This window comes from Crinia signifera, chromosome 8 (genome assembly GCF_055691185.1).
Source record: "Crinia signifera chromosome 8, ASM5569118v1, whole genome shotgun sequence".
NCBI lineage: Eukaryota > Metazoa > Chordata > Amphibia > Anura > Myobatrachidae > Crinia > Crinia signifera.
In genome coordinates, this window is record NC_139224.1 from 20,665,331 (window position 1) to 20,683,628 (window position 18,298).

An 18,298-nucleotide genomic window follows, 5' to 3' on the forward strand; every position below is an offset into this window, starting at 1 on the left:
TCTAAGGGAACACGGGCGCTGACATGGGTCAACCTTCCAAGCTGCTGTGTGAAGTGGGGGACTTTCCCCCGCTCAAAAGTAAAGACAGACAATGGAGGTACACAGCACTATTTGGAGTAGAAATTAATTGCCATGGGATAATAAAATGGTATTTAATTAAAAATAATCAAAATATAAAAAAAAAACATCATTATAAAAAGGCATAAAAATTGATTACGCGTGTAATAGGCACGACTGGTACCGTAACGGTTAGGCAGCCTCTCGCAATGGTGTTAAAGAGGTAGGTGCATAGTCCCGTTCTGCAGGCAGAAATAAATAGGTTCCTGGAAGACAGCGGGTGAGCATCCACTTGTGCCTACTGCAGGAGGGTTACGTCAGCGAACGTGCTTATCCCAATGGCCACATAATCTTGCTCTCAAGTGTTCCTAAATGAAGGTGCCTTAACGGATGCAGCAGCCCAAGAAACAGGTTCTCTCTTGAAGCACAACAATCCACCAGGCATCAGACTACAGTACCGTACAGTACCGTACTGGATGCTGTATTTCTCATATCATTTTTCAAGCACAAGGCTCAATAGCATTTGGGCTGGTTCCTGGTCGTTCCTCAGGACCTGGGCCAAATGCTATTGACACACACCTGTACCAAAAAGTGACCGGGAGCAATGGTATAAGGAGATCATGCATTTCTCAGTTAATTCAAACATCACTTTCGATGAACTGCATTAATCATGGCTCGGGAACTCCGTCCTGCTACCCCGAACCAACACATTTGGGGCATTAGGAAGGATAAGGTCTCTAAAGAGGTTCTGACAGCTCGGATACTGCTGCCTTGTTAGGGTATTAATTTAGGAACGCCACAACACAGTATAAGGAAGATTCTTAGGCACCTACTTAGCGCACAGAAATCTTCCAATGTGAGGCCAGGATCTCGAGCCTGTGAATTTTTCCGCCTGCAGGACAAAAAGAAGAATTACATCATGTATCCTAAGGCGCCTTGTCGTCATTCTGTAGATAGCGCTGCCGGGGCATCCACTGCACCAAACTGGTTCCTCAAGGCACCTAAGTCATTAAGTGCTATGCTTAAGTATGAATATCCGTAAAACCTGGACTGTCAGGTGCCTTCAGGACAGAGTTTGGGACCTACAGTATGTCCTAGAGGACTAGGGTCCGAACAGAACTTTTCTATCACAATCATTGAGCACCAATACTAGCGCGCAGAGTGCTCATCCCATTACAAACTATTCGGTGTCACCTGCTCAGGAGCTGATCTTCTATGCTTAATGCAGGTCTTTACATAGAATTGTATCTTTTACTTTAACCCCTTGAGTGGTATGCCCGGTGTCCAGGTGAGCACCACTGGCGCAGCACCTCTAGAAAAAACCCCCCCCCCCCCAGTCATTGCCCCAAACCTCCCACCACCTGTGCCCCGGCGATCGCACGCCGGAGCTCTTCTAAACCCCGCTCCCCCAGCCGCCTGCCGCCATACTTTTAGTAGCAATGACGGAGATGGCAGGCTCTGGGATGTTCGGGGCGGCTCGGGGGGACTCGGTAGTGCTCAGGCCCTCGAGTCCTCCCGAGCCGCCACGAACAGCGGCTAAGGCAGCGGGGACAACGGCGGCAGGGAAGCTCTGGCGTACTAACCTTCCCAGGCCATAAATCAGCCTTACAGTGGTCCTGATCCTAAAGACGACCCACTGCATGTACTCAAGCTCGTGACCTATCAGTTTACCGCTGTCTCGCGGTAATGCACAGATACAGGTGCCGTATAGGGCCATTAAAATCGGGTTCTGCACACAAAATGGATAAAAGGCCCGTATGTTCACATACTGGGATGAATTTACTAAAACTTCTAAAAATAAAGAGAGGATGTTGCCCATAGCAACCAATCCATTCGGTTACGTCCTCTGCATTACATTTACCTCAGCGTGAGAGAATGTTCAGCTTTGAGACACTGAGAAGCAGAGAAATAAAAGCCAGACCTGGAACTATTATCTTATAAATGTATCTGCCTGAAACACGCAATCTAAAGCCCTGCAAACCCGCAGAGGCTGTAGATCAACGATCTCCACGTGTGGATTCTGGGCCAGATGTAATGAGCTTCAAAAGTGATAAAATGGAGAGTGATAAACAACCAACCAATCAGCTTCTGCCTGACATCTTTCAAACACAGCCTGTGACATGGCAGATAGGAGCTGATTGGCTGGCTGTTTATCACTCTCCATTGTATCACTTTTGAAGCATTAGTGCATCTGGCCCTCTGTGAGGTAAAGTATCACTAAAAAGTAGAAGAAATTCTCAGACGGACGGCTCGGCTATTATAATCCCAACGTGCCTTCCCTTCTACAGCAGCCCACATCCTGCACATCTTGTGACAGACCAGGCCGTGTCTTATAGAGCGCTACACATTGCCATACACACCTCCAAGTGAGGCCAGTCCCAGGCTGGGGACTTCGCAGCGGAGAATAAATTAAACAAACTGGGTCAGGACACTGGAGATTTGATGGCCTCCATCAATATCCCCGAGTCGGCTTCGCTAACGAGGTCAGGCTGATTTTTCTATAATGTGCTAGGTGTGCGCTTACCGTGCTTTCCTCCCCAACGAGGAGAACTCATCCGAAGTGATGTGCTTCAAAAAATTGAAGCAGAAGAAAAAAATCTGCGTGGAAGAAGACAGGGAGGGGAGACACACATGAGCACAGACAAGTTATTTCACAGTACAATGCAGAGGGAGCGATTATGTATGTATAGCGGTCTATAATAATAATAAAAAAAAAAAAATGTGCAGTTTTGTAAAACATTTCTGCACAAAACAAAAAAATCATTCGATGGTGAGAAATCATCGAATAATTTTTCCTCTGTGCGGACGCATGCGTAAGCATACACATTGCAGTGCGGGGATTTGGGCAGCGGGGCGGCGTTTGCCTGCTGGATAGACAGCAAACATATGCAGCCTAGTGAGCAGATCTGAATGACCCCCTAGCTGCTGTACAAGGTTCTTTTGGGAGCACAGGGACAGTTTCTGATTTGACAGTCCAGCAAAAAAGCCGGTAACTGGAACGAACCACAGCGCCGTGCATGGGGAAGCGCAAATAGATTTGTATTTTTTCTGTGCAGGGTAAATACTGGGTGTTTTTGTATGTAGCCCAAGAATGTTAGAAAGCTTTATTTTCACACTTTGAGATATCAGACAAACCCCCCCACCCAAATCTAAATCTCTCTGCACATATTACATCTGCCCCACCTGCTGCGCAACATGGTGTTGCCCAGTTGCAGAGTTACTCTCTTTTTACTTTTTTTTTGCTGGACTTCAAAAGACAGTGGCCTCTTCCTACCCCTGCATTACAGTATATGTGTAAGTCAGAGTTACATCACACGCGTTACATAAAACACTTCACAATCAAACAGCCGCAAGAAATCAACTCTGCAATCAAGAAATGCAGCAAGCCGCCAATTAAGATTTATCAGGGCCCTTTTAGCATCGGAATGTTGCAGGTTATTTTGGTGCAAAATGAACCTGGTAAGAGAAACATTTTAAAAATGAAATACAAAACAAAAGGGTCGAACGACTAGAGAATAAACTACCGGATTACAAGCAAAACAACAAAATACAGTTAGCCTTGCAGATCTATAGGTGTTTTTTTTTCCAATTGGTATAAGATGGTGATGGGTCCAATATTATACCCTGATGATATCACTGTTAAGCTGGCCATACACTTATACGATTTGGCTCATTTTCAACTGAAAGCGACAGATTGAGCCGAAAAAAATTGTCCAAATCGTATGAGCCGAACTACAAATACAATCCAATGCGCAGTCCAGTGCGTATTGGATTGGATGCGAAAATGGCGAGTGCTGCATGTAAGATTTGTCTGATCCGGCAGGATCCATCAGCACGTCCCGGGGATGTCGCATACGATACATTGTATGCTAAAGGCCTGCATACGATGGTGTAGAAGAACAAACTATTTCTTAACCCCTTCCCTGGTACTCCCGAGAATTTTCCGGGTTATGCTCCAGTACGCAGACTGGCCAACCCAGAACTCGGGAGTGCCACTGCCTGTGCTCCCTCTTGCCAGGCAGAGCTGCGCTCAGCTTCAGCTGCTGCCCGGCTCCTTCCCCCGGCTGTGTGCGGCATGACCTTGCCAACGTCATGCCGCACACAGCCGGGGTGCCGGGGGCAGAACCGGACAGCGGCTCATGGAGTGCTCAGCGGCACTGCCCGGCCCCGGGAAACAGAGTGGGGTTTTTATTTTAAGGAGCGCTCCCCCGACAAAAAAACTTGCCTATTGGGGAGCACTCGCTAAAAACAAAAATCCACCACCACTGAATGGGTTAATATATAAAACATACTCCTTTACCTCCAAAATACTGGTTCCGGCCCAGGTTTTCAACCCCGTTCGCACCGTAGTTGGGCTCAGCGCTATTGGTTGGTAGACCCCTTTCCAGACTGCACCCTTGTGATCTGGTTTTCTGTATACTTTTACCATGACCCGAATCCAATGACCTATGCAATGCCCTGTTACCCAGATTCCAAAAGTTTATAAATCATAACGGATATGGATTCACTGCGGGGTTCTGCCTATAAGCATGTGCAGTCCCCCCACCATTGTACCGGGAGGTCTGAATCGGCCACATTGTTTTCATGTTGAATCCTCTGACATCCCTTTCTACATCTATACACAGGACTGGCATTGGAAGGCTAGATTAATATTGTGCACGTCCCAATACAAGGACAACCAGAAATCCTGCTATGTAGTAGCGCCTCTCCTGGAGTGCCAGAATAATGGGCGGCTGACACTCGCGGGGTCCCTGCTGACAGAATGTTCAGCACAAATGCTCTAATCCATACTGCAAATTCCAATATAAAAGTGTACGGTTGTATCCGTGGTCTGGAGGAGTAATCTCTGTATGAGGAGCTGCAGTTTGCCTCTGTGAGAACCCAGCACAGCGGTCAGTTCTCACCTGCAGATATTCCTCTCACTACATTCCCTCAGCTCTCGCTAATTACCCGCCAATAATACAGCTGCCTGCAGTTCTGCAGCAAAGTGGGAAAAACAACAAGCCGCCGAGACAGAGGGAAAATAGCCGCAGGTACAGCTCGTATTCATTCCCTGACAGGAACCGCAACGTGATGACAAAGACCTTCTATAGCATCTTTATGATCAAATACAATCTCTGCTCCACAAATCCGGTCCCCAATTTCAGCTTGAGGAAACCGGTAAGACAATTCGTGCGCCCGCCAAGTGGATCGTGTCACCTGTGCATGATTAAAGAAATCCTGAGAACAAGAGCCGCATGCCAGGGTATTCAACATGCGGCCATCCAGCTGCTGTGGAACTACACCTCCCAGCATGCCTTGCCACAGTTGTGGCATGGCACAATAGCAGAACTGTGGCAGGGCATTCTGGGAGGTGTAGTTCCACAGCAGCCGGAAGGGGCAGCGTGTGGAATACCTCTGTTGTATAGCAATAATCTATCAAAGAAGAGCCGGCGACTGTTAGAAATGCAGGCATCCGATGACCGGACAAGGAACATTTACCTCTTCCCCCTTGCTGAGACGATCAGCCAACATGTGCCTATAAAATGTAAAGGAGCAGAAGTTAGCATAAAGCAGGATTTCAATTAAATAGATCAGAGATAGGGAACCTTTGTCCCTCCAGCTGTTGTTGAACTACACATCCCAGCATGCCCTGCAACAGTTTTAGTATAACCAAATAGCAAAACTGTAGCAGGGTATGCTGGGATGCGCAGTTCAAAAGCTAGAGAGCCGAAGGTTCGATAATCGCTGGAATAGATAGTTGAAATCATACATAATACCTTGTTGTACCCATTTTTATATAACAGTTATATATCATCGGTGTGTGCACCTCATCCTGGGCAAATGGGCCTAGATTAGCCACAGGCACAGAGGAAGAGGAGCGTTGGTGAAAGTTCATCATTTTCTAGAGCAGGGGTGGTCAAACCTGTCCTCAAGATCTACCAACGGTGCATGTTTTCCAGGCAACCTGTGGATCTACAGTAGGAATGAATGCAGCAGGTTTTAAAATGTGACAGTTAGTAATGACTGCAGCTGTGCACCAGCTAGGTAACCTGGAAAACATTGACAGTTGGTAGATCTCGAGGACCACCCCTGTTCTAGAGGAATTCAAATGTTTGAAATAAGATTTGAGTTACTATGTAATCCTGCACAGCAGTGTGTCAATGACATAAGCAGGAAAATACAGACGGTGGTGCACCTGTGCACCAAGCAAGCTCCGTTCTGGTGGCTCTCACTGCCACTAATGATTTCTCTTCTGCTGATGGTCGTGTCCAAGTCGCACAGTCTACAAACTACCAACTGTGCCCCTCGAGCGGGAGACTGCAAGGGGACCCTACGTCTGCCTACTACCCACCTAGACGTAGCCAGGAGACAATGCTACATGCTCGTAGCTCAACAAATCAAGCCACCAAATAAAAAATGGTGAAATAATGGGACGGAAATTTGAATTTTGCAGCCGCTCTAAACTGAAGCTTTTAAATCTTCTTTTAATAAGATCTGTTTTGCGCCTGCATTTTCCTCTTGCAGAATATAGGCCTGAAAATAAAAAACACTTCACACAATGAGGTGTGCACCAGCTAGGTGATCGGAAAACATGTGACAGATGTCGAGGACCAGTTTCGCCAGCACTGGTGTAGGGCGTGTGGATGGTCTGGTTCAGGTTTTTAGCCATATAATAATCTACCCCTGAAAGCTTGGTTTAAAGATCCCCTGGGAACAAGTCTCAGGGCTCCTGATGCTGAACTAGGCTGGGTGCCAGAAACCGGAGGATCCACTAATCTTGTGCACATCGGCTGCAGTGAATAAAAACCTACCGCTGGACGTGATTCTTGCGCGTGTGACAGTGGATAGGCATCAGGATGCCATTCTTGATTAAACTATAGATCTACGCACCTGTATACAATTTGAAGTACTATGGTTTGTGGGATCGGTTTATCCTATATGGTTTGTTATACAGTCTTTGCCCATAGATTTCAGAATCATGAAGTTTGGGGGATATTTCGTATGTGATCCATTGTTAAACACGCTATCTAGAATGGTGGGTTGCGTGTGTCACGGTGGCCACATACTAGAAAGAAAGCTCTTTAAAGTATTCGAAGTTCTTTTCTCTAAAGCTCTACTTCTGCATTTATACACAGGCTGGTTTATGGAACAGAAGCTGCCCAACTGGCATAAGCTAGGGTACAGGTAACTGCTGGCACTGGCCAGTGTACAACTTTGCACCACCATTGCCAAACACAGATAAACTTACAGTATCGGCATGACTCACCCAAAGAAGAACCAATCGTAGGCCACCGTCAGGTACAGGATCTCCGCAGGTTCTAAGTTGCTGTGGACCATCCCATCCTACAAAAGCAAATTACATTAATGTCACTGTTTTAACAATGTTCTAGCAGGCTGGAATCTACAGGGCAAACCTAATTACGGCTTTTGGGGGTGATGTATCAGCATGGTGGTATCCAGGAGCAAATAAACGGTAAACTGATGAAATAATGGCACTGATTACGCACAAAAATTTAACACGCATGTAACAATGTTCTTCTGAACCAACACTCATGTCTCCCTAGAACATGATAGACCATCCAATAGTAGGAGGGGGGTTATTCCGACCGCCGTGCGATTAAGCAGCGCCGTGCGATCACCCTACAATTAGATAGCCGCTGCCCAGCATGCGTAAAATCCCGCCCCTGTACAAGCCTGCAAATCCATTGGCAAGACGGTCACCATCCACAAACGCCGACCAACTTGCATACAGCCAGCGATAAAAAAAAAAAGTAGTATTTTATAACAGGATGGACTCATGTGCGCCAAGATCCATACGCATGTGCAGTCTATCATTAATCACCCGGTATGTGAATTCGAGCCATGTGAGCAGGCCTGAATAGACCCCCAGAGTCTGCTCATTCATACATTTTGGAACACAGTTTCACCCTGAATAGAGGACCCTTGTGTAACAATCAGAATGCCCATCTCCGAGGAACAGTTCATCTGAGACAACTGGGATTCAAATTAAATATAGATGTCCATTCGAGATGAAGAAAATAATAATAGGAGTGCGCCCTAAGATCAGTTTAACACCACAGAACATGTACAGTTAAAATATCTGTATTTATTACAGCAATATGGTACATAAAAAACAACAGCAGTTTTGACAAAATTTGATCGGTAGATCCAACAAAATGATCCCAGAACAGGAAACAACCCTACGCGTTTCGTCCGTTTAGGACTTCATCAGGGGTGATCTGGATCTAATTAAATTTTATGAAACGATTATTTTCCCGCATAAGATGATAAATGGGGGAAAGAGCCGTTAATGAACGGTCTATAAGGATTACCAGCTTCAATTCTTGGGCGTAGTATCACAAAAGGCTCCAAAGTAACCAAAGTTTTCACACTTAGATGTTGAGCGAAGATGCAGATGGACATAGGCGACAGTAAATAATCGATATGGAGTGAATAATGTCCAGTTCAATTTTCACATAATATACTTCTTCTAAAAGATCCATGTATACTAGAAATGCTGCATAAACTTGGGCACTGTCTGCGACATCCAATGTCATCATTTGCTTAAAGCCATCATCATGAAGCATAAGGTCCACTCGTAACACCTTCTGACCTTTGGATGTTCCATAGATGTCCATTCACCTGGAACCCCAAAGAGGCAGATCCCAGTATAATGTCGAAAAGCCCTATACCCACTTCTCATGTGCTAGATGACTTAAGTAATTGGCTTGCATCATCCCATAGATAACACAATATATAACACTACGCAACATCAAATGCTGACCAGTAATTACACATACATTTTGCTTGCTCTTTTTAGTTTAAAATTAACCCCTTCCTAACGTGCAGCTTTGACAGGCCAATATATTGATCTGCGCAACTACCATTTAGTATATTATTGTTCTGAGAGGCATGGATGGGATCAGAAATTAGAGGGATCATTGATCATTGTAGTGTGATATTGGAGGATCACGGGTGGCTCCAGGTAAGCATGTTTAACACTGGTTACCTACCCAGGTCCTGACCAGGGTTGAACACTGGTCGGATCTGGGTCGTGGGTGGTGTAAATGGTCCCAACCTAGGTTGGGACATCCGGATAGTGCTGAAAGGATATCAGAAGTGAAGACAGCAGCCAGGAAGCATACAGTGGAGGGGGGGGGGGGGGGGGCTGGGGGAGCACATGGGAGATGCTGCACTTTTATACCGCTAGGTGCGCTTGAGCACTGAATAAAACTTTTTGAAAAATTATTTTACAATACAAACAAATCCAACATTTTTCATGGCTAACTAGTCATGTCTTTTAATGTTTATTTTAAATCATTGAGGGAAGGTTGGATGGCAGTTGATCAGTCCTAAAATTGACATTTTTAATGTCATCCATAGGGAAAAGCAGGGCTGACCCAGGTTTAGTGTAAACGGGGCAGACCTGGGTCACAGTGCTGTGGAAATGGGGTATGAAGCTGGGTCCAACCCTGGAAACTCCCATGTTCAAAGACCAGGGTCCGACCAGGGATTTTGGTGTAAAAGGGGTATAAATGTCCTTTCCTGGCCCACTGCTGTGTGCAGGGGACAATGATTGATTTATCTGGTCTAAATTAACCCCTCCCTTACATGCACCGGCCATTGGACTATATATTGATTTTAAAAACTACCAATTTTTAGTATCAAAATACTGTATAAAAAGAAGGAACCTTTGCAAAGTAGCAGAGTAACAAATAGACACGAGACTCCATCAAAATATGGAATCATGAAGGGGGGCGATTCAGAGGTGCCAGTTTTACAGATGGCTCATGTGTCATAACTGGACATATGGAATTTTGGCCAATCAAACACATCTCAGCCTCATCTACATTTACGGCTGAGCAGCTGTAACTGGGCAGAAACAGGGAGTTTGCGGGATTAGTCATCTGAAGGCGTCTAGGCAGAATTGTGGACAATTGAGTAGAAGAGTGTAGGTAGAAATTCGTACGAGTTCAGAGTCAACTCCCGCGCCAAGGACAGGGCAGTTGCAGTAGTGCGCCAACTGCGATGTCTGATGCTTTTGCATGTGGCTGAATGCAGGGACATAAGACTGAATAATGTCAGACATGCGCATCTACTTCCGAGTACCCAATGTGGCTGACTTGTAATCAACTGAGAATCAGGGTTATTGTCTTTTCCATCTTCGTGGGCAATCCTATTATTTGCGCAGGGTGCGAGGTATTGTTCGTGTGCCGTTCCAACAGCGTTTAAATGCCGGCACCCGATTTCACACCCTTCACAGGCCTGAATTCTCTAAAAATTGCTTGTGACCCTATGAAGCATTGAGGGCTTTTTTGGCGAATTCTATCCACCGTAAAGTGCATCCGGTGCAGTGATGATTCACACTCGCGAATCATCTGCAGCGAATAATATCGACCCACAAGAGTGTATCGAGCTAGATAAAGCCAATGATGTCATATAAGGTCAAACCATGGGCTGGGCAACACCGGCCCTCCAGATGTTGATAAACTACACATCCCAGCATGCCTTGCATCAGTTTCAGCATGGCCACATAGCAAAACTAATGCAAAGCATCCTGGGATGTGTAGTTCATTAACATCTGGAGGGCCAGTGTTGCCCAGCCCTGGTCTAACCCATTTGCTGACAAAGCGCTTGGTGAGGACATAAATAATAAATACCCAGCTGGCATAAGAAATAAAAACCAAGTTGTAGCAAGGAAAGGTAAGAGGGTTTGGAGTGCATCTCATGCAAAAGATGAGAACAAAAGCATTAAGAATGCAGTAGGTGTACGACGTGATGGGTCATTCCTCCGAAGGACTGTCAATTAGTACAGTTTTGGGACTCCGGGAATCAGTCGTGCCTTTCAACTTAAAAGTGAAAACATGATTAAAGTTTATACACAAAAAAAAAAAGGAAAGAAGTTCTATACAAAAGGAGATTTAATTGTACGCTTAATTTCGCACAAACCTGTACAATAAAGAATTAATAAGAAGTCTGACTCTCTTCTTTGAACTCAACTTTTCAAAAGGTTCTCATTGTTTGATGAATTATTGAAAGAGCAGATTTACAAGCACTCTTCTGGAGCAAAAAAAAAGGGATCAAACAGAAAAAATTGTGCAAAGTTAAAACCTTCGAAGAGAAATAAATAAAGAAGCCGACCCAAAGTTCTCAGTCGCTCGAAGGTCAATGCTTACTATATGACTTTTACAACGGGCACTCCTCCTTGCGGTTTTATATAGTTACAGAACTCCTTTCTAATAGGTGTATATGAATATTTATACACACACGCACAATGTCCATATAGTAGGGGTTAGTCCAAGTCCTAAATTGTATATCAATAGTCAACCACAAGGCCCATGAAACCTCTTCAGTGGGAGGTGCTGCTGCAGAGGAAGTGGGCAGGAAGAGTAATAGAGGACCTACTGCATTCAACTCAGAGATCTAGAGGAGCCCACATGGATCAGACAGCTGCTGTTGATTTTTTTTTTCCTTCGGCCGACCTTAAGGGGAGAGGAATATACCGTAGCACAGGGCTGGGCAACACCGGCCCTCCAGATGTTAGTGAACTACACATCCCAGGATTCTTTGCATTAGTTTTGCTATGTGGCCATGCTGAAACTGATGCAAGGCATGCTGGGATGTGTAGTTCATCAACATCTGGAGGGCCGGTGTCGCCCAGCCCTGCCGTAGCAGGAGATGGTAAAGGAATTGGGACTCGTAACCTGGAACCTCCTTGCTGAAGGCACTACACGGAGATTCCAACGGTTAAAGTAGGATAAGCAAACTTAGTCCATTTTAATCACCCAATATCCAGCTTCCCTAGTTCTTGTGTTCCATGCCAAAGCTAGTGCCATTCTGTATTCCCTCCTGGATTAACCCCCTGTGTGCCCTAGACAATCATTTGCAGCTGGTCTCCCTGACACTGCCAAGAACACTGTCTGGATCACGGAGCCTTCCTTTCAGTTTATGAGACTGTAAGACAGCAGCCTACGTAAGTCTTTAAAGGGGCATATACACGTAGAGATATGTGCTAAACAATTTTGCCAAGCTATTTAGGGTAGGCAATTTCCTGGTGTAAAGATCTCCCATCGGGAGCACATACACATGCAGAGATTTGTGCTAAGTGATTTTGCTAAGCAATTTTGCTTAAGCAAAAAAAGGCCGGGTTGGGTTCAGAAGGTACTTATGTCGTTTCACGGCGGCAGCTTATGCTACGTTTGAAGCTACGTTATTAACATAGCTCAACGGCTGCCTTACTTGTGTATTTTCATGGCGGCAGTCTAAGCTACGTTATCAGCGTAGCCCGACGTTATGAAACTACAAGTCCCAGCATGCCTTCCCACAGGTTTGCTATTATGGAATGCTAAAACTGTTGCAATGCATGCTGGGATGTGTCGTTGCAGAACAGCTGGAGGGCCACAGATTACCCACGCCTGCCTAATGGGGCATACACACAGGGAGATTTGATCAAGAGATGTGTTCTGGTCAGTTTAGTCTGGGATATTTCCCACTGTCTTGATCTTCCATATACAACAGGGGTAGATGTATGAAGCCGTGATAAGGGAGAAGTGAGCCAGAGGAGGAGTGGCCCATGGCAACCAATCAGCACTGACGTAACATCTATAATTTGCACAAAATAAAATGGTACTTATGTAGTATCTGGGCTGCCGATTTCTAAATCGGGTACATCGCATCGCATCGCATGCGACCATCGGATGCGATGCCCCGATTTTTCCATAGGAATCAATGTTAAAATGGACTGAGTCCATTTTAACATGGAATTCAATGGGAAAAAGGGGTCCTTTTCATACCCCTACTATCCAAGTGGGCATGGAGTTGGATATAAACCTGTGGCGAGCGTAGCGAGCCACCGAGCCCGAAACACGGCGAGCGTAGCGAGCCCCGCGAGGGGACACAGAATACCGTTCGCTCGCCACGCTTCGGGCTCGGTGGCTCGCTACGCTCGCCACAGGTTTATATCCAACTCCATGCCCACTTGGATAGTAGGGGTATGAAAAGGACCCCTTTTTCCCATTGAATTCCATGTTAAAATGGACTCAGTCCATTTTAACATTGATTCCTATGGAAAAATCGGGTCATCGCATCCGATGGTCGCATGCGATGCGATGCGATATCGCATCGCATCACATCTGATTGTATGCCTTAACTTAAGGCATACAATCAAAAAATCGGCAGCCCAGATACTACATAAGTACCAATAAAATTATACAGAGCAGCTGATTGGGTGCCATGGGCCACTCCTCCTCTGGCTCACTTCTCCCTTATCACATCTATCCCACACGAAGAGATTTGCACAAGAGATTTCTGCTGAGCGATTTAGTGTAGTGTAATATAAATAAAGGGGGGTATTACCGGGTGACTTTAGCTCTCAAAACTCCTCTCTCCTGATAAACTCCTGTAGCTTTCACACTGGTCCTTGTGAGCAGGATCAGAGTCATGCGAGGCTTAAGTCGCATAGGACGTGAAGTTATTTACACGGAAGAGCTACTGCCGACATCATCCGATATAACTCTGTGATTGTGTCCGGATCTTAGCAGGACTGGAGATGGACTTCCTGTCTGGTTATCCCATAGCCCTGCAGCCAGAGTTTGTCCAGACAGATATGGCCAGTGGTGAAGCAGTCGTGCCCCATCCCCCTCCCCCCCCCCCCCCCCCCCCCCCCATCAAAAAAAAAATGTCTACTGGGCAATTTATTTTACTGACACACTGTTGTATTCTTACTTACCGCCCAGAGCGACAGTCTCAGAAGTGAGACAAACAGCGGCGTGCGATCCCACCCAGATATACAGTGCACGAGCAGCCCACTATTATCTGCAAGAAAACACACAGCTCAGTATCACTGCATATGGTATACAGATACCGCATACTATTATTGGGGCAGATGTATTAAGCTTTAACAAGAGCTAAATGCAAGTGTGATAAGGAGAGATAAACATCCAGCCAATCAGCTGCCAACTGCCATGTTACAGGCTGTGTTTGAAAAAGTCAGTAAGGAGCTGATTGGCTGGACGTTTATCACTCCTTATCACCCTTGCATTTATCTCTTGTTAAGGCTTCATACATCTGCCCCATTGTTCCAGGTCTCATTAAAGCCACCGGTATGGGTCAGGAAAGGCCTTAGGTCGACACCTGAAATAGGTCGATCGGGATGGAATGTCAAAGCAAGCATTAGGTAGACAATAGCAAGGTCGACACACTTTTCTTTTTTTTTGTCCCGAATATCGATATAGTCAACATGGACAATGTAAAAGTGTACCACTGCGCTCCCCATGCATCGGCACACTATTCTATTCTCCCTCCACGGCCTAGTGGATGGTAGGGCACTAAATACTGCATGTCGGCTCCAAAAAAAAACCTTGAATAAAATAGGGTCAACCTTTTGACTGCCGACTTTGCCATTGTCGACCTTTCGACCCTGTCGACCTTAGCCATATCCACCTAATTCAGACCCCAAACGTGAACATCGGAGGGCTAGGTTTTAAGCTTGCTGCATAGGTCCGATGCCATCTCTATCGATGAAAGGTTCCACTTATAGGTCAGGAACACCGGCTGTCTGATTCTGGAGTCCTACCAGACATTAAACCAACCACTTGCCAACCTGTCTAGAGCCAGAATCCCAATTTTACAGAAGAAAGAAAGAGTCCAGTATTCCTATAACTGGGACAAGAAGCCAACGTCATACTACGGCTGATCAGAGGTGCAGCGGCTCTGCAAACATAAGCAAGTGCTGCAGCTGGATCATCGTACAAAGACACGAACATCGCAGCCTGTGGTTGCGGAAGGGGCCGATGCCACTGCCACCTTGTGCTGGACCACAGTTGCATGTCGAGCTGCCACCCCACCATTACTGCCCTGGTAAATAGTCCCGGATTGCCAAATATTTAATTCAAGCATCATTGCGGTACTTGCACAATGCAAATTACACGTACAGATGTAGTAGGTCTCATCCTGGCAGGGGATGGCGCTGGCGTCGCCAGCCGCCATCCCCCGCCAGCGCCATGGCGAGAAGGGGACGCACGCGCACGAGAGGCGCGCGCGTCCCCTTCCGACGGCGCTTCCATCCGTTCCCCCGGGTCCCCGCTGCCTGCCCGCATCCCCCCCTAACCCCCCCTAACCATGTCCGTCTCCCTGAGGCGGAGACGGACAGGGTTTCCTTCGCGCTGGCGACTGAGACGCGCACGCGTCTCAGTATATTCGCTGGCGAGGCTGCTGGCGGGTCGCCAGAGGGGACGTCCTGGCGACCCGCCAGCAAGGATGGGACCTACCCCATCTGTATGTGGATTTCATTTACTGCATACAAAGATTGGCATTGCCCCCATCAGGCCCATGAACGGAATCACTAGCGCACACACAAAAATCCCAATTTATAGAAGTTTTAAAGCCACGCTTGTGTCACATATTCAGCAAAATGTATATGCAAAAGAGCCCCCAGCCGGCGGGTGACATTAAACCGTGTGGAGGGGTACGCTTACCATCCCCATTGATGATATGAACCAGCAGCCTCAGGTAATTCTGTGTCTGTTTCACTAAATCCCAGCTCTGCAACAAACGGGAGACGGGGAGTCAGAGTACATGATGAGATTAGGATATAAAGACAGACACTGGGGCAATTCTAAAAGCCCCCCACCCCACCTCTTTTTCCCAAAACCCACCGGCAATTTGTGTTTTTTTTTTTTTAATGCACAGAACACATTAGATGCAACGCAATGTATTTCAGTTTGATGTCTAGTTCAAAAGCCCTATACAGCCGCAGCTTGTACATTTGGTAAAGAATAGATTTTCTGTGCAGAATCACCAATCTCCGGTTCCCAAGGTTTTAGATGGGGACACTTTGTCCCCATCAAAAGATTATGGGGGGCATTCAACTGGGGATTCCAACTGTCACTAAGTCCCGACAGTCGGGAATCCTGGACGTTTTTTCATCTGATCCGACAGCACATCGGCAGTTGGTATTCAAAGTACCGGCTTCCGGAAAGTCCGCAAATTGTCGGAAACGAACGACAACACGCCACCGTTTCCGACAAAACGGATCCGACTTTAAAAATAAGTCGGATCTGACAGCCTTAAATGACAGCATTGAATTGGGGAGTGCAGATATTTCACCTGTCGGAGATATAGGGGGTTATTTTAGTTCACTCTTTCTGACAAAATCCTTCTTAGATGGACAAAACCATGTGCACTGCAGGTGGGGCAGATGTTACTTGTGCAGAGAGAGTTAGATTTGGGTGGGGTTTTACTTCAAAGCAAAATCTATATTGCCATGTAAAAATAAAGCAGTTCGTATTTACCCTGCACAGAAACAAAATAACTCACCCAACTCTAATTCTCTCTGCACATGTTTCATCTGCCCCACCTGCAGTGCACATGGTTTTGTCCATCTAAGAAGGAATTTGCCTCTAAGTGTGAACTAGAATAAGGGCCATAGTCACAGATTAAATAAACCCCTATTAATCATAGCTGTATGTGGCCATGGGTCTGAGGAACACTTGACCTGCTGGAAATACTACATCTCCTGTGGCAGCAGGTAAAAAAAAAAAAAAAAAAAAAAAAGCTTTCAACACAAAAAAAAAGCTATAAAATAAAAAATAATAAAAAAAAATGAATAATATTCAAAAACATTGCCAGCTATGCCACAAATAAATATAAATCAACAAGTATCTATCCATCTATCTATATACATGTCTAACGACTCCTCATCTCTATGATGTGAAGTACCAACAGTGACCACTAGAGGCCACTCGACAGACCAAAGTGAAAACAATTTCTGCGGGGACACTGATCTGTTTCATACTTGCTGGATGTGGAGAGAGGGAGCGGTGAAGACAGAGATTGGAGGGGAGGAGGAGATAGGGACTGGGGGTGGGGTGGAGAGTCTGTGGGCTAAAAATGGTCACACCTCAAAGTAAAACCGGTCACAGCTCAAAGTGAAAGCACATTGCCGAAGCCGTCATTTTGAGGTGCATTTAACCAGTAAATAAAATTAAACTAAAAAATAAAAAATGTAAATTCTTAAAAGTGAAAGTGTTAAATTATAATCAGATTATAAAAAGCTGTGTAAATTGTGATGGTAGAACAGGCCGTGTCCTTCCTTACAGACGCCGGGTGTTTATTAGAATCGTTAGCAGCACAACAGATTGTGATTAAGAGGGTTTAAAAGAAACACAAAAGAAGAAGAAGGAAACCAAGACCGTGCGCAGGTCCCCCCGGGAGCAGAACGAGGCACCTGTGAAATGAGCCTCAATTAGACTTGTCTAAGCAAAACCCATTAATATAACCTGCCCGCGGTGCTTCCCGCAATGCGCTGACCCACTTTCCCGAGCGCTGCACATGTAGGCTCCGTGTCCTCCTCCTGCTGGAATATCCCGAAGGCTGTGCATGGAGGGAAACCTGCCCCATCAACATACAAAGCATTATTTAAGGAGACCTGCCCCTGACTGTGCCGTCCTTTCATCCTTTTGTGTGATATGGTGGTGCGGCGCAGAGCCTCGGGAGAACAGAGCGTCTCGCTGTAACGAGTCCCACCACATTCCCGCACAGCCCGGATTAGTACAGCGGAGCGGTTTACATACCTGGTATTCCCTCCAGTCGATGTTTAGGTGCCTGGTCAGACAGGCTGGGATACTCAGCGGGGCATCGACATAATCCTGCGGGTGAAGGGCACATATTACACCGTGCCCAGGAGAGAGGACAGATCTCCCCGGGCTAGGGTCCGCACTACACCCAGCAGAGCATCCGTCTACAGACATTGAAGGCAGCTAGAATTACTATAGAGCCTGGTAATTTCACTTTGCAGAGGCGTCCTAATACACCTAGCAGCTTTGCACCATATACAGGTAGCGCCAGGTGCGTCAGATACTTCACCCCACGGGCAGAGATTCAGGTCATTTCATACATTTCCTGAAATTGGTACCTTAAGTGAATCATAGCCACATATCATGCTATAGAGAGAGCCATCCTCATCTAGCCCTTTAATAGGAGTAAGTGAGCCAGAGCTGTCGGACCTCTGCTAATCCCCTACTGTATTGTTCTATGTATTGTATGGCAGCTGAGAACAATAGGCCTTGGTGAGCCATAGCTATCCAGAGAAGGCTAGCTGAGGAAGGCTCCATCTGTAGGTGTTTGGGATTAGTACAAGGGACTGGTATATACAGTTGGAGCCCCTGTCAACTTTGTTCCTTGGGTCATGGCTAGCCATGGCTATCCTATTGTTCTCAGCAGCAATACAATACATAGAACAATATAGTAGGGGATTAGC

General features: G+C 46.1%; 1 protein-coding gene across 4 annotated transcripts in view; it reads right to left on the reverse strand.

Moving 5' to 3' along the window:
- Window positions 1-18,298, reverse strand: part of MTMR14 (myotubularin related protein 14) — a 55,428-nt gene that overhangs the window by 20,489 nt on the left and 16,641 nt on the right. For all 4 annotated transcript variants that reach the window (XM_083155953.1, XM_083155950.1, XM_083155954.1 and 1 more), the window contains exons 9-15: window positions 17,613-17,687; window positions 15,516-15,582; window positions 13,769-13,854; window positions 7,307-7,383; window positions 5,539-5,575; window positions 2,582-2,655; window positions 891-949 (exon numbers count right to left, since the gene is read on the reverse strand). In XM_083155953.1, the coding sequence (XP_083012079.1) occupies window positions 891-949; window positions 2,582-2,655; window positions 5,539-5,575; window positions 7,307-7,383; window positions 13,769-13,854; window positions 15,516-15,582; window positions 17,613-17,687 (475 nt within the window). The remainder of the gene's footprint in view (window positions 1-890; window positions 950-2,581; window positions 2,656-5,538; window positions 5,576-7,306; window positions 7,384-13,768; window positions 13,855-15,515; window positions 15,583-17,612; window positions 17,688-18,298) is intronic.